The sequence below is a fragment of the Zosterops lateralis genome, assembly GCF_965231275.1.
Source record: "Zosterops lateralis genome assembly, chromosome: 1".
NCBI lineage: Eukaryota > Metazoa > Chordata > Aves > Passeriformes > Zosteropidae > Zosterops > Zosterops lateralis.
In genome coordinates this window covers 140,330,998-140,357,241 of record NC_139762.1, presented here as the reverse complement: position 1 = coordinate 140,357,241, position 26,244 = coordinate 140,330,998, and the positions used below count along the sequence as shown (strand labels likewise).

Genomic DNA, 26,244 nt, shown 5'->3' with positions numbered 1-26,244 from the left:
AATAAATAAATATATACTTATGATCGATCCCAGGAGGTGGCTTTGATGATTTAAAATTCTATCCTTAATTTCATTTCAACATTGTATTTCAGGGGTAATTATATAAGAGATCACATGAGAAACATTTAGTTCACAAAAACACTTCAATAAAGTCATACTTTAACTCAGCTTTATCCCTGCTTTTGATATTAGAAATTTTTGGCTTGGTTGATTAGAGATTGATTTGGTTAAATTGGAAAATGATTCAGATATTAAGTTTCCACAAAGGGATCTTGTTCCTGAAAATCTTTTTTTATTTTGCTGCTCTGTTAACAAAATGTAGCAAGGACCACTGTATCTTGTCTGTTATCAATTCACCATTGCTGTACCAAAGAGTACCAGATAGATATGTACCATGGAAGAAATCAGCTGTACCATTTATATAGGGCAAAGTCATGCAAACCATGCTCAAAACTAAGCTCCTTAGTTTTGGTAGCATGAAAAAAACTGCATCAGTAAATTGTATGAAATGGTGCAGAATGACTACCACTAATATCACATGCATCTTATGCAGCCATTGGTGTTTTTGAACTAGTTAAGCTTTGGGTGTAGAGTAAGTGAGATATACAAAGTATGCTTACATTACAAGGAGAAGCCAACCAGTGACCACCCCCCACACGCGCTTTCAAACTGGCTTGTTCGACGGGGTCCATATGGAATCCGAAATCCCATCTCCCGTGGAGGACAAAGGCATGGAGCCACTGGGTGTGAAGGGGTCTGTGTCTGTGTCTGTCTCCCCCTCTGCCAGGTAGCGTTTCTCCCTCATCCAGGCCGAGCCCCCGTTGGGGCCAAAGGGGAAGTCGTCCCTCTCCTGGGAGATGCTGAAGCCGCTCGGGGAGCGCTCCAGCTCCTCGTGGTTGACGGAGAGAAGGGACAAGGGAGTGTCGCTGTCTCTCGTCAGGCTCCTCCTCTGCCTCGGAGACACCTTATCTGAGTAAGGGCTTTGCAGGTCCCCTTGGGAGTGGTAGCTAACCTGGGAGTCCATCAATGTAAATATAGGCAAAACCGTTGGCCTTTCTGCATATGAAGTTGAGGAAGGTGCGGCTTGCAGTTTGCCAGAGTTTTGCCCACCTATGGATAAAGGTTGTGAGTGAGCCGTGTGACCCCGCGCTGAGAAACCATAGGGGCTGACTTTGTTGACTGGAACCTGCTGGAAGTTGTAAGGAGTTTCACGAGAACATTGCTCAGTGTATTTATATATTATTGTTTTTAATTCAGAATATTTGTTTTCTTCTCTCTTCTCCCTCGCAGGAGAAGCAGTATCTTTCAAAGGACTTATCTCAGCAACTTGTATCTGCAGCTGCTCCATGTGATGCATATGCATATCAACAAGAAAATCCAGTTTCTTCCCCATGTCATTTACCTGAAAAATACCAATGTCATGATATTGCCTCAAGTCAGTAGTTCAAAAAGAGTCCATGATTCCATAGGTGCACTACCCCTAGCAATGGTGTGCTGCCACGTTTATTGGTCATGGAGATACATACAATAATCATGACCTTTGCCCAGAAACTGGGCTGAAATTGATGTCAGTTTATCCTCTAACTGCTTCAGAATAAGAGGCATCCCTATGAACTGCGCCAAAAAAATTATTAGTCTTGCTGGATATTTAACAGTACAGTATCCAACAGGACTCTATAAAGTTATGACAAAGTTTTGATACCATTGGTAAATAGCTACTACCAAAATACAATATATGGAATTACCTCTGCATGCAGTCCTGCTCTCTAACTGTGAATCACAGAATCATTTAGGTTGGAAAAGACTTTTGAGGTCATTGAGTCCAACCTATGACCTAACACCACCTGATAGTCCCACAGCATCAGGCTTACGTATCAGAACTAGTTTCCTTTCTCTTTTGGATAGGGCCCAAGAGTGGACAGGCATTTTGAGACCAGACCCTGCAGGAAAAGGGCTTGCTCACACCAAACGCCAGATGTGATGGGTGCTGAAATTACAGGAGTGGAAAAGTCCCCACTTCAACACTGTGGTTAGGATCTTCTGCCATACCCAGTGACACTGATTACACAAGTTTCAAAAGGCACATTTCCCATGCAAGTAACTTCTTTCATGAAAAACTAGCAACATAGGTTTTTGATCATTAGAACAAGATCTCTTTGAGTCTTCACCACCAGCAGCACAATTCTGCCTGTCAGCCAGAATCATGCAGAATTTATGTCAGCTCTGTCATTTCTGAACTAGCACCCCAGCCTCTGTCATTGCCATGAAATTACTTACCTGCCTCTCAACTTTAACAAATTTTCCCATCATACTTTGGTCTTCAGTGTCAGCTGTAGATGCTTTGGCTACATATGGTTCATTTCTATGAAGAATTAATAACTCTATTAGTGTCCAATATTTATTTGCATCAAAATAAGCAATTTATATCAGAAAACAGAATTGCCATCTTGTTGGTTTATTCATATAGATCCTTGGAGCCCCTTTAGCTGTTTACACAAACAGGAATGAAAGTCTATTCTTTGTGATGTTAATGTATTCCTAAAAAATATAGATAATCTTGATTTTTTTTCAAGTTTAAGATAAAGATTAAAAAAACCCAGAAGTTCAAAATAAAATTTAAATTGATCCCCAGCTTGTTGGAATAATTTCAGGTTTGTAAAAATTATTGAGATAGTGCATTTAGTGGCTCTACAGATGGCCATGTGTTTTTAAATCTAATTCTTTATGATTAGTGTCTTTGGAGACTGAATCTGAGTTTCATGGCTGAGTGTGGGTTTTTCTCAATTTCATTATATCAAATAGTAAGTGTCAGAGATTGGAAATGCTGAAAAGAGAGAGTCTGGTCTGGAGATTTAAAGCTGATTCCAGAATAAGTCTTCATCTATGCAATTTCCTCCTGCCTGTCATCAGATGGACCAAATTCATTAGGAAAGAAGATGATCTTTAACTAAAGAGCTTGATTTATAAATTTCGTGGGATCTTGCATTCTCATGATCAAGTTAAACCTTTATCAAATGGTTTCCAAACCAATGTCAAAGGATTCAATACTGTCCCATAACAAAGTCAAGAAAAACCATTTCTGAGCACTTGCTCTTTGACATGATTTGGAACAAATATGCTCTAAAACTTTTAACATGGCCAGTTCTTCTCTTTCCTGAAAAAATCCAAAATATAGCTGTGAATAAATAGCACTAGAGCAAAATCTATACCTAAATCATGTCAGATTTTCCACACTGTGTTACTGGTATTATGGGATCATGCAGTTTTTGCAATCTGCTTTCCTCCCCAAATGATCCCTGTCTCTTCCCTATACTTAGGTCTCTGTCTTCACATTTATGTGGATTCAATTTTTTCCCTGTTTGGGATAATGCATTTTCTGTAAGATTGCTTTTGTTCAGAGCAACCATGACAGCTTTGGGGACAGACTGCTGATGGTCTTGTGTGGTTCTTGATGGATATTTATTGACAGATTGATAGTTGTAAACAACAGAAGAAATGTCATTTTTTATTGATTTTTTTTTTCTATGTGGAATGCAGCAATACAATAATATGGTGCAACTTCCACACCCAGAAATCTGTTATTACAATTTATTTTGAGTATCTCTCACCAATGACTGGTTTAAAAGCAGCAGTATTAGAAACATCTGCTTGCCATTTGGTGGGCACTTAAGGAAGATAACTAATTTACTTTCAAACTGTTAGTGATTTTTATTGAGCTTTTAAGTGGGTTTATAAGTTAAATCTTAGAAAATGATCACATCAACAATCAAATGCATGCATTTAATTTAAAACCATATTTTTGAACTGCGGAGAAGCTGAGCTGGACAATTAAGAAGCCATTGTTTAAATTTCCATCACACATTGTTCTTAGGGAAGCTCATTTCTGGTTCTATGTTTATCCACATGTATCTCATGGCAACATATCCTCTCAGTCTCATTACTCCAATAGTGGATGAACAAAGATCATGCTTATTGGAATGAATTAACTTTTTATTTCTGTGTTCGGCTGTGCTAAATACTAGGTATAAAAGAATTCACCTGGGAGACTGTTGTGAAGGGTAAGAAAAAGCTCCTCCCTTTTGGGATTTCTTATGCTTGGGAGTAGATGGAGGTCCAGGTGTAAAAATCATATCTACTCTGAAAAAAAGAAAAATGCAACTGTGTAAGTCCATCTCCAAAGGCTAACACCTGACAGAACATGCTGTGCATCTCTGAAGCAAAGATTCAAAAAGGAAGCACATGTTGATTTTGTAATATATTGAGGGTTGTGATGTGTCTGCTCTCTTTTGGGTCACAATCAATGCACTGAACTGCAATTACCTGCTAGTTTTATGGTAATTAAGTAATGCTCTAGCCCACTGTTTTTAAACTTCAACATTTGAAACACAACTTCCTTTCCTTCAAAGGAACCAAACAGCATGGTTGTCGAAAAATATCCAATAGCAGCTGCTCTTAAAAATATCAGGAGACCCGTCAGATTTTGTGCAGGATGATGAAAATCAGAACTTGGCAAAAGGTAGAATTTCTGACATTTCTAATAAACCAATAGCGTTCCATCAGTTGTTTCTAATTGTCAGCAATATTTTAGTCTTTACTAATTATTCTTTTGGCTGGAAAAACATAACTTTAAATGAGGTTGCATAAGGAAGTCCACTAGATTTTTTTTATTTGGCATAAAAGCAGAAAGATTGTTTGGAATGCTTCAACATGTGTAATTATACACTTTTACTATATCAAATATTCTTTCATTTGTCATATCCAACTGCTCAGGTGCAAGTAAGTCTCTGTTTATTCACTCTTCCCCCCCAAAATGGCCACATACCAATCATCACTAGTCCACAGACAAGTTATCTGTGCTATTGGACAATCCTTGCATGGTTTCACAGTGCCCCACAGAGTTTTGGAAGTGGAACTTGAAAAAGCTCCAGGCAAGGCTCACAAAGCTAGCTACATATTGGCTTGATCCCCAGGCACTGCTGACAGGCATGTTATACACTTGAAAAAGAGACAGCCCAGTGCATGGAAAATCACTTTGAAATAAGAAATTACAAAGTTCAGCAGCAAGTTCAGAGCAAAGCCAAGGTGAGCCCAGGTAAGGTACAAATGTGCAGCAACAGTTGCCCTCCCTCAGCCTGTTCTTGAGAGCAATGAGGGTGTTTGTGAGGTATTTTGCTGTTCAGATCACTGAGGGCCCCAGGGAATGTGCTGAGCAGATACTGAGCACAGGCAGCTCCACACATCTGCACACACATCTGCACACACATCTGCACACACATCTGCACACACATGCACCCAAGCTCACACACATTTACAGCCCCAAGCTCTGACCTGGGCTCAAGGCTCAGGGGATGAGCAGCACAAAGTTTTGTAGATGTGCCTCAGAACCACATTGCAATGAACCACTTCTGTGAGGAAACAGCTGTGGATGCAGATTGCACCTGAACACTCACAGAGGCCTGAAACTCCAACAATTTTTTCATATAGGTCAACTACACTTGAGTGAAACTTTCTGTGCTAATGTATTTTTGCACTTTTAATGGGATGTTTCATTAAGCACAGGTCATCAGAGAATCCAGCCCAAAGAAAAGTCAATGGAGAGCAACTATTGCTTTTATTTCTCATCTGTCAAATGGGGAGAAGCAGAGAAATTTTATCCTGATCAAATAAGGCAATGGTCAAGCAAACTCACAGGATTTTTTAACTCTCATGTTTTTGTTCTAAATCTGAGTCAGTGGTCTCTCCCTGCAGTTATCCCTGCCAGCCACTCACTTGCCTTTTGTCTTTGGGAAAAGGTTTTCTCATGGACCAGCTACCTTGTACAAAGGTGTAGCTTCTGGGTGCCCTTGTACACAAATAGGCCAATTGTTTTTATTTTGCCAGCAAAGCCACATATTTCCCCCATTTACCAGAAGATTCTTACCTTGCCTGAAGGTATTTTATTCTGGAAAGCATATCAAGATGCCCTGCTGAGTATTGCTCTATCACATCCTTTACATCATAAGGCCTCAAAGTCTCCTTGAATTTTTTTTTGTAGAGACGAAACTGTAGTATTCTGCATAATAAACAGAAATATATATATATATATATATATATATATATAAATTCCACTATGAAAATTTCCATCTTAATCAAAATATAGATGAATTCTTTGGGTGTTTGTAGATTGAGCATATTATTTCTAAACAAGGAAATAAAGTATAAACAAAGAATCTATAAAATCATACCATATTTTAAAATTCCTAATAGTTGGCTTTGCATAATTAATAGTCTAAAACAAATGGTCTAAAGCTTCAGAATCACAGTTGGAGCTTGACTTTGAACAACAGAAGTCACAGGAGATTTTGAAGCTATGAAGATGAAGCTGAAGCTGCTTCTTTTATGCTTCAGCCCATTATGAAGCTAATTTATAGGATATGCAATGCTGAATCATTTTTATCTTGGTTTTAATTTTGCACCTGGGAAAGTTTTGGATAGGAAATGCTAATTAGACATAAATGTGGAAGTTAAGAAGTTAGCAGCAGTTCAGGTTGTGAAGAGGCAAAAACTTTTTAGAATTGACTGAAGTATCCTTGAAGAAAACAGCAGTGTCACATTATTGTTGTTGCTGCAATGATAATAATATGATTGGTGTTGTTATTGTTATTGTTATAAAATTACCTAGTAATTAGTAACAGAATACTTATAACAGGGAACACTGCTGGCCAGAGCACTTGAAAAATGTTTGGCATTCTTTTTTTCTTTTAATCCTTTTCTACATTACTTTAAATCTATATATCTGGGTAGATTAAGCAAAAAGAAGAATATATTTAAATAATTAAATCCTTATCTTCACCTGGTTTAGACTATAATTCTGGATGTTTGCTTTCTCAGTAGAGTCTCCAGGTCCTTGTTGGTCTGAACTGGGAAATTGCTGTCATCTGTTAAGATCCTAACTTGCTTTTTTATTCCAGTTTGGTGGGTTTTTAAATGTTTTTAAAGTCTGTATAAACTTTAATTTAGCAAAGATAATTCTATTACAACTTTTTAAGGGCTGCTGATTCTTTAACTCTATTGTTTATAAATATTTCAAGGTTTCAAAATTATTCCTGTGCCTATTTTAGCCAAATTATATCTGGTAACAGCAAAACTACATATTCAAAGGCTTAAATGAAAAAAATAGGGATCACAGTGTTAGCAATTTTAATTTAAAATCTCCTTGGTCATGACCTTGAAATCCATTAAGTGGTTTGGTCTGAAAGAATTAGTCACAATTTATGTTCAGGATCTGGGTACACTACACAAGGAAAAAAAAACATCTTGGCTCCTGATTGAGTTTAAATGGAAATTGCATGAATCAATTAGATTTGGACAGGATGTGGGGAAGAAGTTTTTCAAAAGTTATTATAACATGTTTGAAAGCAAGCAGGTATCAGGGAAAGAAAGGGAATACGGAGGACAGAGATGAAGAAGATTGGGAGGGAAAAAGTCATGGGTAACATGAGCCAAGCCTGTGTCACTTGGCTTTAAGCAGCCTTAAAAAAACCTGGAATTTTTAGAAACTGAAAATTCTCCTGCACCCAATTTAAAAAAGCCATGAGAGCACATATCTTGGCTTTATACATATAAATACATGGTTATACTTTTATTACCATCTTCCCTTAAGTTCTTCTAAGATAAATGTGAGACACTTCAGACTTGCAGTATTTCACCTGGAAGGTGGTAAGTCCTTGGCCCAAAAATTAACAACTTCTGGAATAAACAGCAATTGTAATGAAAGCACAGTATTTTCCCATGGGGGCATTTTTCAAGGGAGGAGAGTAAAAAGTACTGCATCAAAGAGTAACAGAGCATCAGTGAATGAATTCTTCTTGCCTGATGTGCTAAACACATGACCAAGGCTTACTAGGAGTTTTCTAACCCTAGGGAATATCTCTTGTGACATGAAAATAGAGGTGACACGTGTCACAAGCCAAAAAATTCTGAAATGGAGACCTCAGCATGCATTAAAATATGACAGCTGAAAAGTAGGTTGCACACTTATACAATTGTGAATAAAGAGTTGAGTCAGCTCAGTTTTTTGTCAAGCAAAAGTTCCAGTTTCATATAAATATTAGTCACTAAATTGAGAAAGATATATTTATATAACATTTTAACAAGGAACAGTACACAATATTATTTTATAATAAAAACACTGTGGAGTATCTCACAAAGTGACATGGCAAATATTACTGAAAAATTTTCTCCCTTCTGAATACTTTCAACAGACTGAGTAGGGTCTGTCTCATGTTTCTGAAAACATTAGAATTATCTCATCCATTGTATCTAAAAAAAGCAATAGCAGAAACAGTGAATCAACATGTAGCAATATGATAATGTTATTTTCTGAAGCATAATCCTTCAAAAGGCATTTACCTGACAGCTCGGATGGCTGTCTTGAACGTGGGGATCATATCTTCCATAGGGAAATCATTACTGTCACCTCTTTCTTCTGCCATGGGTTCCCCTGTTCCTGCATCTGCAAAGCAGGTCAAAAAACAAGATGTGTGAATATCTCACCACACAATATTTAGAAGGATGTCTGGCTGAATAAAGCACTACAAAAAGTAAGTGCAATTTAATACAGAAATATCTCTTACAGCTTCTTTCACCGGTCAGGTCTCAAAAGGGATGCAACTATTTTGGGGCAGCTGTAAGACACTTTATTGCAGGATCTCCTCTCAGATTCCAGAATTTCTGAAACACTGGGAATTTTTCCTCCTCTCCAATGGATCTTTGTCTGAATTATTTTACATAAAGGCTAAAAAAGGTTGTAGAAGCCACAGGCCAAGTTCTCCTCTTACTGGCACCACCTGGAGCTCATGTACCTTCATGAATGAGGAGATCAAGCTCCTGATGTGGACACCCAGGCTACATCCATGGTAGCATGCCCAGCATCCACTGGTGCCAGCTGGCACAAGAAAGGGGAAATTGTTATTTAAAGACCATTTAGATGTTATGGGCAAGAAGAGGAAAATGTGTGCTCAGGGAAGCTGAGAGGAAAATTCCCTATAATGTTACATGGAGACCCAATGGAAACCTGTGAGGGGAAGCAGGCTCTCTGAGGGGAGAGAGGGAGAGGGAAGAAGATATCAACTCTATAAACAAGGTTTAATGAGATGGCAGTGAGGGTATATTTGAGATGCCTGGACATAGGCTATTGCAGGACTGGATTCAGCCCAGGAGGGAGCTACCTTAGCATTTCATCCTTGTTTTTAAACCAAGCCACAATGGCTTATGTTTTTTGGGGGATATAGACTGACTGCCCAGTGTGCCCACTTTTTCCAGGTCAAATAGGCTGAATAGGCTTTATCGTGAATCAATTGCTGGTCTTAAGAAGGGCTGTTGTTTGATTTCAAGTACTATGCTGTCTGGACTCCAGGACACTTTTTTTCTTGAGCTTCTCCAAAATACTACATAAAACCAGGTACCAGACATGCTTGTCCCAGAAAGTCACAAACCTTCAACAGAATATGCAGAAGAACAAAGTAAAATGGGGAGAACAGGGGGTGCATAGAAAGAAATCAACACAGATGGGCTACCTTCTGAGCTTTGCCAAAAAGCGTACGCTTTCATTCGGAATGCAGTGCGAAAACGCTCCTTATTATTCAAGACAACATTCTTAGGCTCTTTTGAAGGACTTTCTTCAATGGCATCTACATTCAGAGGGGTAAATAGCTTTCCTTTAGTATTGGTACCACGAACCCGATCCAAGAGACCCAGCTTTTGGCTACAAAATAAGCAAAAGTAATCATTTTCTTCCTTTGTACACTATGTAGTTGTTTTCATGATGCTTTAAGTATATAATGGGCTAAATAATTGTTTTATATACAAGGACACTGCTGGGGCTACCATAATTAATCAATGTCTTTGTAAGCAGCAGTTCGGCTCCACAGATAATTAGCTGCTTTTTATGAGCATTTTTTGGTATCAATGTTGAAAATGTTACCAGAGGGTCATGCTCTCCTCTCTATGCAAGGTATCACAATGCTTCAGCTCACATAGCACACCTGAAGCAGTAGTTTTATTATTAAGACAAGAAACAACACTACTGCCATGGGCAGGGATGTCATTCACTAGACCAAGTTGCTCAGAGCTCCATTCAGCTTGGCCTTAAAACACTTCCAAGGATGGAGCATCCACAGTGTCTCTGGGCAACCTGTTCCAGTGGTTCAGTGAGGGATTTCCTCCTAATGTCTAATCTAAACCTGCACTCTTTCAGTTTGAGGCCACTCTTCCTCATCCTGTCACTGCACATCTTGGTTAAAAGTACTTCTCCCATTTTCTTGCAGTCCTCCTTTAGGTACTAGAAGGTGCTCTAAAGTCTCCTCAGAGCCTTCTCTTATCCAAACATAACAGCCTCAGCTCCCTCAGTCAGGAATAAAATAAAGTCAGATGTGCTGTGAACCAAAAAAATCACCAGCAAAACTCTGTCAAGGCTTTGCCAAGCAATGATTAGGGATGTGGTAGGGCAGGATACCCTATTTTCTCTTCACCAGGACCTACAGGAGTTGTAGTGAAGAGACAAGTTTTATTCCTCTTACGATTCCTTGCACTGTCTGTCCTCTTAGAGATTTACTGTCCAAATACATTTGTCCTTCAGTGACCATACAGAGACAGAATTTCATCTATTTGCCATTTTACCAGCGTTATTAACCCTCCTGACAGTCTGATGACTATAATGATCTTAAAGGTAATCACTAATACCACTAAAACAACAACAGGAATAGGAGTTTGCAAGTGAGTTTATCAGCTTATATATGTTCTGAACACTTTGTAGGTGATGGTATAAATATTTGATTTCCTTGTTCACTTTGCTGCTCAAGTATTTGTTAATTGCACATTTGTTAAAAATAAATAAATAAATAAATAAATAAATAAATGAAGGCAAAAATTAGCAGGGCTAAGCCATGGGAAGAAAGCCTGCTTTTTAACACATTCCTGGGCCAGCTCTAGAGAGAGGTAAATTGTGCACACATGAACAAAAGGCAGTTCTGTGTGGGACAACAGATTAAGTTGGGTATGGGGAGGGAAGAAGGTATTATAGCTGGCAGGTTTCTGAGAGCCACAGATGAGAGCAGAGCTGAAGGATGAACAGCCACAGTTACCAGCAGGAAGAGTTAACAGATTTTCAGTGAGGGATCATTGCAGGAGGCTCAGCTGCAGCCACTAAACCTGCTGGCAGGAGAAGCAAGCATGGGGAGGGTCCACTGTGCAAGGACATAGTGGACAAAGATGGACCTTGCAAGTGTGAAAGAAGGACCTATTTCTATCTCAGAGCTCTGTCTGTTGCAGTAGCCCACCACAATGGATGTTATCTGAGCATTGAGCATCACAGCTGTTCCAGGTTTTTGTGCTGCTTCTGTGGTTTTTTTTGTTTTGTTTTACATTAATTACTTGGGTTCTCATCTCTACTGTCTGTTTCTGATTAATATATCTTTGACCCAGGGAGTAATGAAATGTGGTCTTCCCTATCAGAAAAGATCCAAGCACTAAACCTTTAGGTGTAGGAAGTTTTTCCAACCCTTCTGATTTTTCTTTTTGATATGAAAATACATGTGAATGTAATTTCTGCAGCCTAGGAAATCCAGACACTTGGCTTGTCATTGCATGTATGAAATGCATGTGTGTGTGTGTGTGACTACTGAAGTGGCAACTGAGGGGGAGTTGGGTATGGAGACACAGATTTAGTCCTGATATATCAGCATTTCCAAGAGATAAAAGCATGGATTTGAGAGAAGAATTAGAACAGTGTAAATTAATGATATTGATATTACTTAGACTTTGCCCTAATGTAATTTCCTGAAGAATTCATGGCATAGGGGAAAGATGCACAAAGTGCAGACAAATGTGTGGAGTAAAAATTGGGGATTTCTTCCTTCTTTGTAGAAAAACATGAGATGTTGCTTGTTGAAATCTGTGACAAAATATGTTTTGAGCAGTCTCACATTTGGGCTTAAGAACCTGTTATAAGAATGCTTTCCATAGTTCTTGCTTTTGGGGTAGAATCTTGATCTGCTTTGCCCACCAAGGTTCTGTCAACACTGAAGTGAGAGTGGGTGCAGAGTCCCAGCAAGTGATTTCTGTTCTACTGACTTGGGGAGATCCTGCACCCTCCTTTCTGCATCACTTTCACTTCTCTCTTTGACCAAATATTAGAGCAGTACTGCTTTACAAGACAGATATTTCAATTCTCTGTGAAATCTGGATTCTTCAAGCACTCAACTGTCATACATAGGGCAAATACATACAGGAGAAGACAGCTAATGATCAAGTTTGAACAGAGCATGAAATATAAAGGTGAGGAAGTAAAAGTAAATAGAATGATTTGTATGTGAGACTTTTGGGCAGGTAAAGTAGGGAAAATAAATTCTCTTGTCTCATTAATAATAAAATCAAAGTTTAAAGGAACAATTAAGTTTGAGAAGTATGGTCAAGAAAAGTCTAGAATCATGGCACATCACTAAATAGAATTTTAATGCAAGGAAATCCACCAAAAATCTAGTTAAGTGATAACAGAGTAAGCCAGATAATATAATCTGATGGGCCTGAAGGTGTTAGAGAGAGTGAGCTTGTTAGAGTGAGAATTTCTTTAATATAAAGAAAAAAGAGCAATGAGGCATAGACACTCTGGTGGTGATCTTTGCAGACTGAAGGAGACTGTGGAATAAGATACAAGATGGGAGAAAGCAAAGCAGTTTTAGGATGAGGAGATCTGTTCCATGATAATAAAATGACACTGTTTGTTTCTAGGTCTGAAAAAAATGTGCAACAGGCTTGTTGTGGAGATCATCTTTTTCCAGGTAGGGGGATCTATTCTGACGATAGATGATTGATAGATGAATCTCAAGTGAAAGGAAGTCAAGTGGTCACACACTGGCTTTGAGCAATATACTAAATGTCACAAGTCTGAATTAGCAACACTACAGAGAAGCTAGAAGTTCTCAAGAGAGAAATATCTTTAAGGAACAGAATCTGAAAGGCAAAGAAGCAGAAAAATATGTAAGGTAAAAGACTTCTGTTATTTATAAAAAGCCATCAAGTACTACATTAAAATAATATATTTGTCATTGCATGTGGACTCTGTCTGTCTCTCCAGAAACTTGCTTAGTTCTTCAAAATACATATCCAGTTGTCCCAAGGTTTGCCCCTTAAAACTCCTGTTGATAACTGCCTTGCATATCAGAAAAAAAGGAAGTATAAAGTGAGGAGAGGGTCTGTAGCGATTAGATCAGAAAGAAACGTGTCAGTCGATGATGTAAAGTATCCAAAAATATTAATCTAGTGATTTGTTTTTTAAGTATAGGACAGCAATATAAGCAAGATGTGCAGAAATCTGTCACAGAGCTGTGCAAGACTGGGAGTGAGTGAGATTTTATATCCTTCTCATAGATAAAATCAGAACAAAGTATTCCTCTGCATTCAGCACAAAACTCTACTTATTTGCAGTGACATTTTCCACTGCATATGTTGGCACACTCATTTGTGGGGTGAGTTTTTTTCCAAAATTTTTTTTTTCAGTGGGGTGGGACTTAAGGTAGACAATACAAACTGAAAGCATTCCCAGATTTTCTTTTCAGAGAGTTTTGCAGCTAACCCTGCTAATAAGTGTTAATTTAGGAAGAAACTCCAAAGTTCTCCAAAAACTGCTGCTTGAGCATCTTAAGTTTATGAGCTGGAATTCATCTGATCTGCTCTAAGCTGTTAAAAAAAAGTTAAACTTCCTGTCTAAGACTACTCTTTAGACCTATTTCTATAATCAGTGGGAAGTCAGCAACTCTAACCAGTGAGTGGGGAGAGTGTGTTTAATTTTTGGATGACTTTACACTTGGGGAACTTGACTCTTGTCATTGACTATGGAAAGGTCTAGATGGGAAGTCACATAAAAATCAGGTCTCTAGTTTAAGTTAAAGTTACCTGAGCTGAAGCCTTCCTCATTAATTGAATCCTGAAGATTAACCCTTGAAGTAACATTCAGATTCATAACAGTATGTTTATGCAACAAATATAGATAATTGTGTTCATATCCGGCAGCCAGAGCAGTTAAGTCAACAGAAAATAATTCATCAGCTTCACATCAAAATATACAACTGTCTGTTGTATACAAAAGAACCCAAAACCAAACCCAAGCTTCTTTCCAGATAACCACTATCTGTCATCAGGGAAAAAAAAAAATGGACTTTATTCACATTTCCAAGAAATGAAATCTGGATCTGCTGGGGTTTTAGTTTTCATTGATCTTTTTAAAAGTGCTGAGGAGTGGTTTGTTGTCGTGGCACAGTCTCCTCCAGTGAAGCAGCATGCGCAGGGCTCGGTCCCGGGGCACGCAGCATGCGCAGCTCACACCACCCTGCCCCAGGGGCCAGCACAGTGGTTCCCACCCACAGGGACAGGCACTGCTGGACCAGCACAGTGGTTCCCACCCACAGGGACAGGCACTGCTGCTCCTCTTCCTCACTCCTCCTTCTGGTGTTAGCCACTTTTCCTCCCCTGGGAACAGTGGTCCCACTTCGTTTGGCTTCCTTATGGTCAATAAAATACAATTGTCAACTTCCAGCACAGTTCCAGAAGCTGGGCAGATAAATATCCATCCCAAACATGCTGACAAATATGAAGGGTAGTTTCTCTGACTGCTTGGATAAATCACCATCTGTCTTGCATGCTATTGCATCCTCTCTCTCATGGGTTCCAAAACCTGTGTCTTTGAAATGGGACCCAGGAATTCCTTAACCCTGTGGTAGATACAGATCACCAGAAAGGGAGGAAAGTGAAAGCAGTGCAGTTTCTTTCTACTCAAAAAAAAATTCAACTCTTAAATTTTTGTTCCCCCAGAGCAGCAGGAATTATTTTGGACCACTTAAAAGATTCTTTTGGTGGCTTGATATACAAGAGATGTCTGGATTCTGCAGCACGTGTTTTACCCTTGCTCAGAATAAAGAGTGGGAACCACTGAACTAGAAGTATTTTCCAGAAACAGTCATGCAAAGAAATAATGCATTTACATCCCATCATGCAAACCAAATACTCTCCTCTCTATCCTTTTCCTAGTATTGGAGTTTCATAAACAAATAGTATGTGTATGAGGAGAAAAATAGTGAATTCATTCTAAGAGTGAATCAAACAGCCCTCTGCCATGGATTTACCACTTTCACCTAACAAGGACAAATGATAATCAGGAATTTATTCCCTATTTTTCACAGTTTAGAATCACTAGATGTAATTAGTCTCAGGTAACTGGAAGCAGAAGGAAGTAATATTTAATCCAGCATTTTTGTACTTTATCAGCTGAACTTGAATGGGCGAATTTGGCTTTGGAAAACCAAACTTTCTGAATGAGGTTTCCAGAAGTATTCTGTATTCTGCTTTGAATACTTCCCAATAAAAATTGCCAACCAATTAATGTTATGACAGACATGAATTCTGCAGTGAACCTGTTCAACTGACCTCAGACAGTCTGTGAGATTTCTTCGGATAAAACAAAGAACATTCCACACTTCCAAGGTAGTTCTAAACTTTAGCCAATCAACCTTTCCTTTTATTGAGTAGCATTCCTTCCTTCAGAGACGATCTCACAAAAATGTTCTGTCTCAAAATAGTTGATTACAGCTTCTTGAAAACTGAAGGCTTCACTTTGCACCCTGAACCTTGAGGTCTAAATTTGCAAGTTTCTAATGTGTGAAGAGGAAACATCCCTTCTAAGTCAACAAATTTCCACACTCCTTGGTGGTGTACAAACTCACTGGTATTTAAGGGTGGGTATGACTCAAAATCCAGACTCACCTACCATCCAGATTATCTGCCCATAAACATGAGCACAAGCCAAAACCAGCTCAAATTTGGTGATCATCAGAAAAAGAGCCTTTACATACACTAAAGGCCTTTGCTCAGCCCCTTCTTTCATCCACACTTTCTAAAGGGATTTGAGATGGATGAAAATAAATGATGTTACATAAATCCATGGGAAGAATAATCCAAATGGAATTCATTATGAAAACAGGATGGGTATTTTCCACCAATGGATGCAGCCATTGTAGGTAGAAACCGTATAGATACTGACCCACTTTTTGCTTCAAAGTGAACATATCATGTATCAAGCACTAAAAAGCAAATTGAACTACAAAATCGAAGTCTCTTGACTATTTTGCATGGGCCAACCATCAAATGAAAAAATGGAGTGCTTTACTTGCTGCTCTCCAAAAGCTGAAGAGTTCCAGCTAGAAAAGCTGAGTTGCATGTTGATGATTTCGTGTTTGTGGAATGAAGTTGGAATGAGAACAACCAGCTAAAGTTGAATGACAGCAAGGTGTGGAATAGAGTGAAATACTTTGTAATTCAGTCAAAATATTATTTCTAATGATGTGTCTTTAATAGTCCTGAAATACCACAAACTATTTCTGTCTCTTTGCAGGAAGGTAAAATTCTTGTCCCACAGTTCAGCAAGGTATTTATTCATGTCACTAACTTTATTCACTTGTTTTCCATTTGCTGAAACAACCTGCAAATACACATGCAAAGATGTTGTTCCACTAACTCAAGTAACTTGCATGAATTGTGTTGGCAGGGTTGGGACCACATAAGGAACAGTATTTAGCTCTTACAGTGTATTTTTCTCACAGTAAATTTCAAAATTATTTGCAGATTAGGCTAGTTTCATTTCCATTTTATAGGAACAGAGAAAAGCACCTGTTTCTAAGCAGATCATCGGGAGAGCCAGTATAATATCCCATGTTTTCTGAACAGCAGAACAATTAACTATTTGCAAAGTCATGCAACTTTCTTTTTATGCTTAATAACTTTTCTGTCTTACTGTCCCTTACTTTTGATGGTGGATAGTTGAGCTACTGTAGTAAAAACAGAAAGTGCAGGCAGAATGGCATGCAAGAAATATGAAAAGAATAAGGCTCAACTGTTACTTGAATGTATATACCTAAGTTTTCTTGTGAGGCTTGATCCAAAGAATGACTCCCTACTAAACATGACATTACTGTAAAGTGAAGAAAAGTTATTAAGATGAGACGTTAATGATTACCCATGAAAAGCTCTGTGAAAAAGAATGGGAGCCTTTCATTTGTAGTTAATGCAGTGTGAAGATCGGAGTGGCTTTTTTCTCCTTCCTGTTTTGGGCAGATGTATCAGGATGAAATGCTTACAGTGAAATTTTACACCTTGCAAAGTAGGATTTTATTTTCATTTTGTTGTCAGCATTGGAAATACAAAAATGCACCACATTTCATGAATTCTTTCATACTCATGTACTAGGAAGGACAGGTACTGATTATGCCAGTTTAAAAAATGAAATCAACTTTCCAAAGGCACAGAAATATTATTTATCTTGCAGAGATAAGAAAACAGGAGAAAATTACTTTTCTGCAACCATATAATAATAGGTCTAAGAATGAACATGCTCTCCTGATGTCTATTTCTTAAGCTGGACAATGAGGATCAGACCTAGGAGACCCTAGGAGAAAGTTCAAAATTCTTCACTGAAGTTCCTGTACATGCAAGTTTCAACACTGGTCAAAGTCAGTGGAACAGCTGTTAACAACAGCACTCAAAAATCAGGCCCCAATATTCATTCCCAAAATACAGACATAAAAAATTGGCTCAGAATAAAACTATGCCCAGCAAGCAAACACCCATCCTAAATGTAGGTCAGGCTCCCAAATGTTTGCTGAATAGTTTGCTGCACACCAGCAGAAATGAGCATTTTTATCTCTTCCTCAGAAATCTCCCTTCTTGGGAGCTGAGCAGATGAAAAGGCTTTGCAATACAGGGAAAAAAGCAATTGCTGTCTGAGATTTCATGGGGCTGTGAGGTTTAGGCATTGATTAAGAAAAAGCTAGTGGCACCTCTGGCATGAAGTCAGCAAACTCACCATCAGTGAGCCACAGAGAGCACAGCCCTGGTTCCTCCTGGGCTGGGGGACTGTACAGGGCCTATAGCTCCATTAAACAGCAATATCAGAGCTCCCACTTCCCTTCACTGTTTACAGGACAGAGCTGAGCTCCAGTCCAATGTCCTCTTCATCAAATCTCGTATCTTCAGTTTCATTTTAAAGGGAGCGTCAATAAAGCCTTGGATTGCTGCCAAAATTTACTTGATTTTCCACTATGAAAAGTCCTTCCCTGCAGCCTTGCCTTGGGATTCAACTTCTGAAATGGACTTTTCCACTCAGTTTTGACTCCTGTATTCTTCCCAAATGGTTTAAGAACAAGGTTCTGTATCTATCTGTGACTTTGTCATTATGACAGCTTCTGCTTCTCTCCTAATCTAATTCTCTCCTAATCTAGGTAAGATCCTAAAAGGATCTGTCACACACTTAGACTCTAGAACTGTGGAGTTCCTAAAAAGTTTTCACACTACTCAGTAGAAACTCTGCCACTTAAAGCACTTCCCACCCTCAAATTTTGACACAGCCAGGCCCCATTTTTAGTTTATTAAACTGTGAAAACTTTGGACCAATTCTTCTCTTTTTTGTCAACTACCCATCAGACAATGCAATTGATTACTACAGCAGCATTGCTTACTTACTTTCTTATTAAGTGATTAACTGATGGAAGAACCTGGAGACTTATGGGCTGTTCTCCCCATTAGGATCACATTCCCTTATTGCTCATTTATGTCAATACAGTCAAAGCACAAACTTCAGTTTAGTATGAGTAATAATTTCTGTACTAAATCACTGCAGGAGGCAGAAGACTTTTTTTTTTAATTATCTGGTTTGTAAATAAGAGTTTTATGAGACATGGGATGTGGTACTGTCGAAACAACCAGATTTTATAGCTCCATCCCTTTTCTACTGAAGTCAGTGGATGTTCCATCACATGTCTGTTTACCTGGAGGGTTTCCAATCCCTTTAACTGAATGCTTCATTCCATAAACACATTTCTGCTAGCAGGAAGGCTCCCATGCAGGTGTATTGATGATTTAGCTGAGGGTTATTATATATATATAATAAAATAAAACCAAGTTATATCTAGCTAGAATGAGGAGCCTTGGTATTATAGTTTTAAAGATTTTCAGCTGTGAGTCATACTTTTCCATTTTTAATTCAGTGTGTCAACAAAAAATGATTTCACTGGGCTGAAAGCTACAGTAACTCAGGACTGCTGCAGGTGCAGGAGCTTCTTGAACAGGGCTGTGACCAACACTGAACTGCAGCAGTCATTCTCTTACCCAAATTTAATCTGCTGCTGCATCTCAGCCAGAACGTTTTGACTCAAGATATGGAATTACATACTCAGAAGGATTTCAGCTCCTAAGATCTTCCCTACATATTAAAGACCAAAATTCAGCTGTTACCAGCACTGGAGATGTCTAAAATCTCCAGACTTCTGCATTAATGTAACTGAGCTTGCTCATGACTGCTGAGCCTGGGGAGGGCCATGGTTGGAAAGTACTGAAGGTCCATGGGGGTTCATGGACTGGGTACCTCCCACCCAGTCTTCTTCGAGGAGGGAAAGGTGAGCTCATGGTTTTGGAGGCAAGAGGAGGAAGACATCCTTTCCCAATAATTTATCACTAGAGCACTTGCCTGTATTGTAAGAAAACTTGAGATAGGTTTTTCTTCTCTGATAAATGAAGCTTGAACCCCCAAAATTTCTAGGAGAACAGCAAGTGATTTTTTTTTTTTTGTCAACTTCCTTTATTGAAGTTGTCATGTGCTGCATGAAATATTAAAAAAAAAAAAAAATCACAAAACAAAAAGAAAAACATAATGTTTCACCAGGCCAGGGGCAGGAACTCAGACTGCCCTCTGCCTTACAGTTTTCAAATATAGCTACAATTCTTGTTCTTTTTCTCTGCACTGTAAATGAGGATGCAAACTGAAGTAGCTTCAGCACGAGTCTATGGAGCTATTGATCCTTTAATTGCTATTGGATTTCATTCTGGGTGATCCATGGATAGCAGTTTAACATTAAGTTTTGACTTACAATTATTGTATGTGCATTTGACTCTTCTACTTCCCTGAAGAGGGTTATAAATACATCATTTCCATTTGAGACCTTGCAGGTTGACTGACAGGGGCTGCTCTGCTGCAATCTTCAGTGACTGACCAGTGTTGGGATTGATGATTCCTTTATTCTGTTTGCTTGTAAATATCCCAGCATGATGGGGAGCTTTCCCCTTTTTCTTCAGCATGGGTGGCAGGCCCTCAAACCTAATCTGCCAGAGAGATTGACTGTCCTGGTGTTCCATCTTAGACACCCATCTCTGTATTTATTGCCAACAAATCTTTGCATATGATGAACTGTCACTGACTCACACCACGATATTGCTCTGTGCAAGACTGTGGAGCAATAACTGCAACCCAGAGTCTTAAATTCCCCCCAGAACAGCCTGGATGCTAAATCCTGCCTCTGCAGCATGGATCAGGAGAAATCTAGACTGTGATTAGTCATAACAAACAATAAAGCTGTTTACAGACAACCAGCAAGCAGCACTGCCTTTGTACAATTAGCATTTTAGCTGTGTTGTTAAACTAGGAGAAAAAGCAAGCAGTTAGGAAATGGATTTGTTAATCATTTTTAATGATTACTTGTGGTGTTAGTAGTGTGATTTAGTTAACAGCTCATGAATCCACAAAGAACAATTTAGCTTACATCCTCCAACAGCTGTATTAAACCATATATATATATAATAATGACATCTACATACCTGGCAGTACCATCCAATTGCTCTTTCCTTTTATAGAAGAGAGGATGCATTACAAGAAAGCAAGGAGAGAAGAATCACATCATAAATTCAGCATACTTTTAAAATATAGTTTAATAATCTATTGGAAATATCTTATACCTCTTTTGTTCTGTGACCATAACTGACAGAAAAAGCAGAATAAAAGCCATATTGTCAACTAGCCAGAAAGAAAAAAAAAAAAAAAAAGGGTCATATAGATTCCTGAAACCAATCTGTGCTGCTTAGATTGACAATCCCATCTTTGGTGAGAAGTGATCTCCTCTGCCCTCTCTCCCCAGATCTTATTTGTAAAACACCTATTAAATTTCTGGTTGCACTTGAATCACAGAACAACCTACACACAACAATCAAGCTTGAAGTCACAGTAATGAGTCCAGACTCCTCATGAATCTGAGAATTATTCTCTGAAAAACCCTGCAGTCAAGAAATCCCAAAGAAATTACTCTGTAATGGAAAATGTGGGAATAGACAGAGTGAGAAGAGATGAAGAAAAGGGAAGAAATATACTGAGCCTTAATTAAACACTTTTGGTGTTACAGTTTTTTTGTAGAGGTTTTCTTTTTGGAGCACATGAAATTGATTCTAAAAATGTATTGTGACTAAAACAAAAAAGGGTGGGTGTTTGTAACTTGCCCTTTGTGAAACAGAAGTCTTAAACATTTCAAGTCAGTCTTGAGTGAAAACTGGAGCTTCAGTATCAGTGTAGTGAGCACAACTACACAGGGAGACCTCTGAGTTGAGCAGTAGATTAAGGGCACAACAGCAAGGCCAGGAGGAAAGTTTAAATCACTAATTTAGGTACATAATGGCCAATAGCAGCTGATCATCTGTAGCAAAAAGTCTTGGCTTTTCATAGGGCTATATAGCTTAAAAAAAAAAGTTAAAATATAAATAGGAGAAAGATGCCTCTGTGACAGTCAAGGAGAGTGAGGATCAATCCAACAGTCATAAGCATACATTTTATCTGAATGTCTTTATGTATGGAATACTTTCACTGAACTCAGAAGTGGTGACTGAAATTAAACCACTACATCAGAAAAGATTCCCCTTCTTCAGAAGAGTTTTCTGGGAACCATCTCTTACCTAAAAAAGCCTCATTGATATATATATATTTAAAGTCTGTGTTCTCTGTCCTGACTGATACTTTACAGACAATGATGATGGAGAGGTGGACAATGCACTTACCTGAAAAATGGAAATGATACAATTGATTCATAAAACCTCCAGGTAGCAACTAAATCAATCCTGTTGGGGTTAGTAGCATAGTATCTCCAGGCAGCCTAAATTACAAGGGAGAAGAAATAATTAGTGTTAGTTAGATGAAGTTATTTCCCAGCTGACTGAAGCCAGGCTCTTTCAAAGAACATAACAATACACCTGAGTGACTACCTGGAAATTAATTATTAATCAGCCATATCAAATGAATGTCACTATATGGAAAAGCTATTGACACTGAATTTAATTTGGGAGGGCTGTTAAAGGAGGCAGGACATGGAGAGAACCACTAACAGAACATGACATTACATCAGACTAAACTGGTTTTATTGTCCTGTCTGGTATGTCTAAAAGAGCTTCAAGCACTGCTGGACTTGTTCAGTAATTCTGGAAGTACTTATGATAGTTTGCTTCCTAATGTATCATCAAAGAAATTTTGCTGAGCAATTTTCTACTTCAGCAATTAGTTCAAATTAAAATTCTCCAAAAAAGTTCTCCAACCTAAAACCCACTAGATAAATAGGCCACCTGATCAGGGGAGATGGTTTAATTAAAAATTAAATTCCATTAAATTCCATTCACAACTCATGCCTGCAGGCCCCTCTGTTTGTTAAAGTGTGTTTCTAATGAGAACAGCCATGAATTTTAATGCCATTCAGCCTGTTTCTCCTGAGGACTGGTTTGATCCTGAGCACCAGTGTTTCCATTTGTTATCACAGAAACTTTCTCTGTCTCTCTGTGAAAATGCTGTCATTTACTTAACTGCTATCAGGATGTGCTCCATACCTAGTAAGAATAAATGATTTCAAATTTGTCAGCACATGGATTAATGATTTTAAGCTTAATATCCCAAATTCATAACAAAGGCCATAACTGATGTCCAAGTGAGGTCAGGGCTCTCTTCCCATTGAAGAGTGACATCCAGTGACATAACAGAGGATACAGGGTGTGTTTTAGTTTTTAAACCCCACATATCCTATTTATGTTATTTGCCTTGATTGAAATTGTCAGTCTATTATGTTAATTTCTTTGGCTCTTTTCACATCAATAACAACATAATTGTTTGCACAGAAAACCATTTTCTCAAGGGAACTGAAAAAAAAGTCTGTTTTTTGCAAAGAATGTGTTTTCGACAGCTTGTTTTCTGTTATTTTGTGGCAGTGATGCAGAAGCCAGTTGGTTTACAGAAGCCAGTTGGTTTACAGAAGCTAGCAGATGAGATCCTTTCTTCGAAAGACGCTGTTGTTCTGAAAGATATTCTGAGAGTTGAAAGATTCCTCAAAACTGCAAGGGCCTCTGGATTATCCAGTTCAGTGTGAAAAACCAACAAACACCTCCTGCAATTGGAGGTGAGAATTTGGGCAGGGGAGGAGTGGTGGCCCTTGCTAACATGATGCAGCAGTCTCCATGCACAACACTTTTTCAAGGAAGAGGAAATGGGCTGCAAACCTGAATGAGCTCAGCTGCTGGCTTTCTTCTTTTCTCAAAATGCTTTTGACGATGCTGCTCCTGGACCTTCAGTGCCAGCCCTGACCCCAAAATGCCCTGGAAGCAGAGTGGTACAAGATTTTAGACATTTTGTACTCAGAACAAAAGAGATTAATGATGAGAGGATGCAGGTCTGTGGATGGAGATGGAGATGGCTACATGGAATCCTTGTGCAGTTCCCATGCCTTTCCTGCTGCTCCACTCATGTCATGATCCTCTCAAGGACCACAGGCCACACCAAATCATTTAAAGGTCAACAGGTTTCTTGAATGTCTACTGCCTTTCCAAGCTGGAGGTGTCCAGGTGCTGGGTTACTTTCCATTTCCACTGGAATTCTGTTTGCATGATACAAGAGCTGTGCTAAACCATACTTTGGAGCTGGGAATGCAGGACTTTTCATCCTCTGTGACATGCTTTCCAAGTCTGGATCCAGAGGAAAAATATCCTAAAATCTGGGCTTAGGACAGTTTCTGTTGCTATTCAGCCCCAGCTAAGTCAGATTTTGTCTCATTCTTATCTGAGGACGTTGCAGACAAAGGAAATAAAGGGCTGGGTAAGATGGCCAAATTCCAATCATTACAATAGTGAACCCTGAAATCCTTTGAAAATATGTCTTGTGAGAGTTATGTAAATTACCATGTGCCAGTGTACAGTCTCATGAACTGCCTTGTGGTTTCCCAGATTGTTCACTTGCTGGATTAATTTTGTCCTGTGCCAACTAGCCCTGTGATTTGAAGAGTATTGGGGTGGTATATTATTCCCAATAGTGCAAAGAAGAAACAAGTTCCATTTATTGATACAGACCCTTTCAAGTCTCTGGACTTCTTTAAAAGGGATTTGGTTTCAGTGGTGATTTTATTAACTTTACCTTCTTTTTGCAAGTGCTCAGTGCTGTCTGACAGAGGAGGGGAAGGTACTTACTGCAGGAAGAGCAAAGAAAGACACTCCAATGAGAGAGAAGGTGGCTGCAATCAGCCTCCCCTCCCATGTTTTGGGGGTCTTGTCGCCGTATCCAATTGTAGCAAGAGTGATCTGTGGGCAGAAGGACCAGGGCTTGATGTAAGAAAAACAAAGCAAACAGCTCTGGGTAAATGTCACCATGAAAGTTGCACAACTCACTTGGTCCTATGGGTGCTTGTGCACAGCTTTGTGAAATAGGGTCTTGAGGGTGGGCCAGCTAATTTCTGGTGGCATCATAGTCCCAAGGCACTGCATGGAGAATGGCTTTAGTCCCAAAGCAGCTGCCTCTTTCAGATGTGTTTGCTGTAAGTGAACTCCACATGAATCTCCTGCCCACCATCAGTGTGCAGTTGGGAATGGGATTTGGCAGTTAACAGCTGGCAGACCCTTAACAACCGACTCAGAACTAGCTCTACCTGAAGTCCTGGTCCTTTTAAAACAAAGATGTCTTAGTGAAAACTTTCTCCTTTCTGGCACATTTTTTTATTTCCAACTGTGTATATTTTCTCACCACTGAGTCTATACCTAAGTGTCCTGGATATAAAAGGACATGGAAACATCCAGGTGTTCTATGCAACACTTGGTATCTTTTGACTACTAATAGGGGGAGGGGAGTAGCTTATATTTATGAGTGAACGACATTAAATAAAAATATGCTGCAGAATTTAAGTTACAGCATGACATAGACTTCCTTGACTATCAGTAACAAAGCAACTTGGATTCTGGAATAGCAGGAATATTCTGTGATTGAATGAGTAATGATGCAAACCAATACTCCTCTCTTCATCAGAAGACTCAAGAATAGATGTATCAAAGGCCCCTCTTGTTCAGCATCCTACCACCAATGGCCTTCCCTGATCTCTGGGGAATCCATGTAAGACAGGAGAATTATTAAGTTAACCTTTCCAGAAATATTTTTTTACTTCTTCCATCTGAACCCAGAGACATCTTCAGTCCCTGGCTCCATAAGAACCAAAACACCATGAGTGTCTACCTCAGCTGCCCAAATGCTTGATGCTCTTTGTTAACCCAGCAAAACTATCCATTGGCAAGCTCTGGTTCTGCCATTTTCTGTAAGATGCAGTTCCCACAGGCAGGACAGTGCTGGGATGACAGCTCAGTCTCCCATAGTGCAGTCACACTTGAAGAGATGCTCCTCTAAAGGAGAAACTCTCCAGACACAGGAACACAGTTTGATTTCTGAAGGAGGTTTAAGCACCTAAGGGCCTTTGTTTGAAAATCAACATGGTTGTAGGTTCTGCTAATTGGTTCTGTTAATTGGGGCACCCCTACTTTGGTAATGTTACTGGGTAATGTGCCTTTCACACAAATATAGCAGCACTTGCACTGTAATTCCTAAAACTTTATCCTTCTTTGATATGAAGCTTTTAAGAAAGGTATAAGTTATTTTTGGAGTCACTTACCAGCCCCCACCACAGTGCATCTGCATAGGTTTCAAACTCCTCTTTCATCTCCACCCCATTAGCATCTTTTTCAGGAACATCTTTTTCAACCAGATAAACAAGAAACGAGGATAAGATGAGTGTCAGGAACCCGATGTACCAAGCAGTAATGAGTTCCTGCAAAAGAAACAGATGAATATGGAGGGGCTGAAAGAAGCCTCAATATCCACAATGGCAGAGTAAACATCAGGAGGAGAGAGAAGCACAGAAGGTACTGCTGGGTTTGGTCACATTCATGACCAGCCCTGCTCAGCAGTTAGTGGGAAATAATGCAGAGATTTATAGGAATTGGCCCTTACACAGAATCTTCTTTAGAAGCCTGGAGGAATCTGCAGTTGTAGTTCTGCATAAAGCTGGGCTAAGGTCTTAGCTGCACCCAGTTTAGCTGCAGGGCTCTGACCCTGAC

The 26,244-nt window shown here is 39.1% G+C and overlaps 1 protein-coding gene across 2 annotated transcripts in view; it reads right to left on the bottom strand.

Moving 5' to 3' along the window:
- Positions 1-69: 69 nt before the first annotated feature.
- Positions 70-26,244, bottom strand: part of KCNQ3 (potassium voltage-gated channel subfamily Q member 3) — a gene marked incomplete at its 5' end in the record, with an annotated part of 186,804 nt that continues 160,629 nt past the window's right edge. Inside the window, 12 exons of one of the 2 annotated variants that reach the window (XM_083870771.1) lie at positions 70-1,402; positions 2,278-2,362; positions 4,039-4,137; positions 5,921-6,052; positions 8,392-8,494; positions 9,558-9,745; positions 16,943-16,999; positions 20,674-20,700; positions 21,898-21,992; positions 23,377-23,472; positions 24,337-24,447; positions 25,800-25,955. In XM_083870771.1, coding sequence (XP_083726897.1) covers positions 665-1,402; positions 2,278-2,362; positions 4,039-4,137; positions 5,921-6,052; positions 8,392-8,494; positions 9,558-9,745; positions 16,943-16,999; positions 20,674-20,700; positions 21,898-21,992; positions 23,377-23,472; positions 24,337-24,447; positions 25,800-25,955 — 1,887 coding nt within the window. In that variant the 3' untranslated portion in view covers positions 70-664. The remainder of the gene's footprint in view (positions 1,403-2,277; positions 2,363-4,038; positions 4,138-5,920; positions 6,053-8,391; positions 8,495-9,557; positions 9,746-16,942; positions 17,000-20,673; positions 20,701-21,897; positions 21,993-23,376; positions 23,473-24,336; positions 24,448-25,799; positions 25,956-26,244) is intronic. The other variant, XM_083870772.1, reaches the window with a different exon arrangement.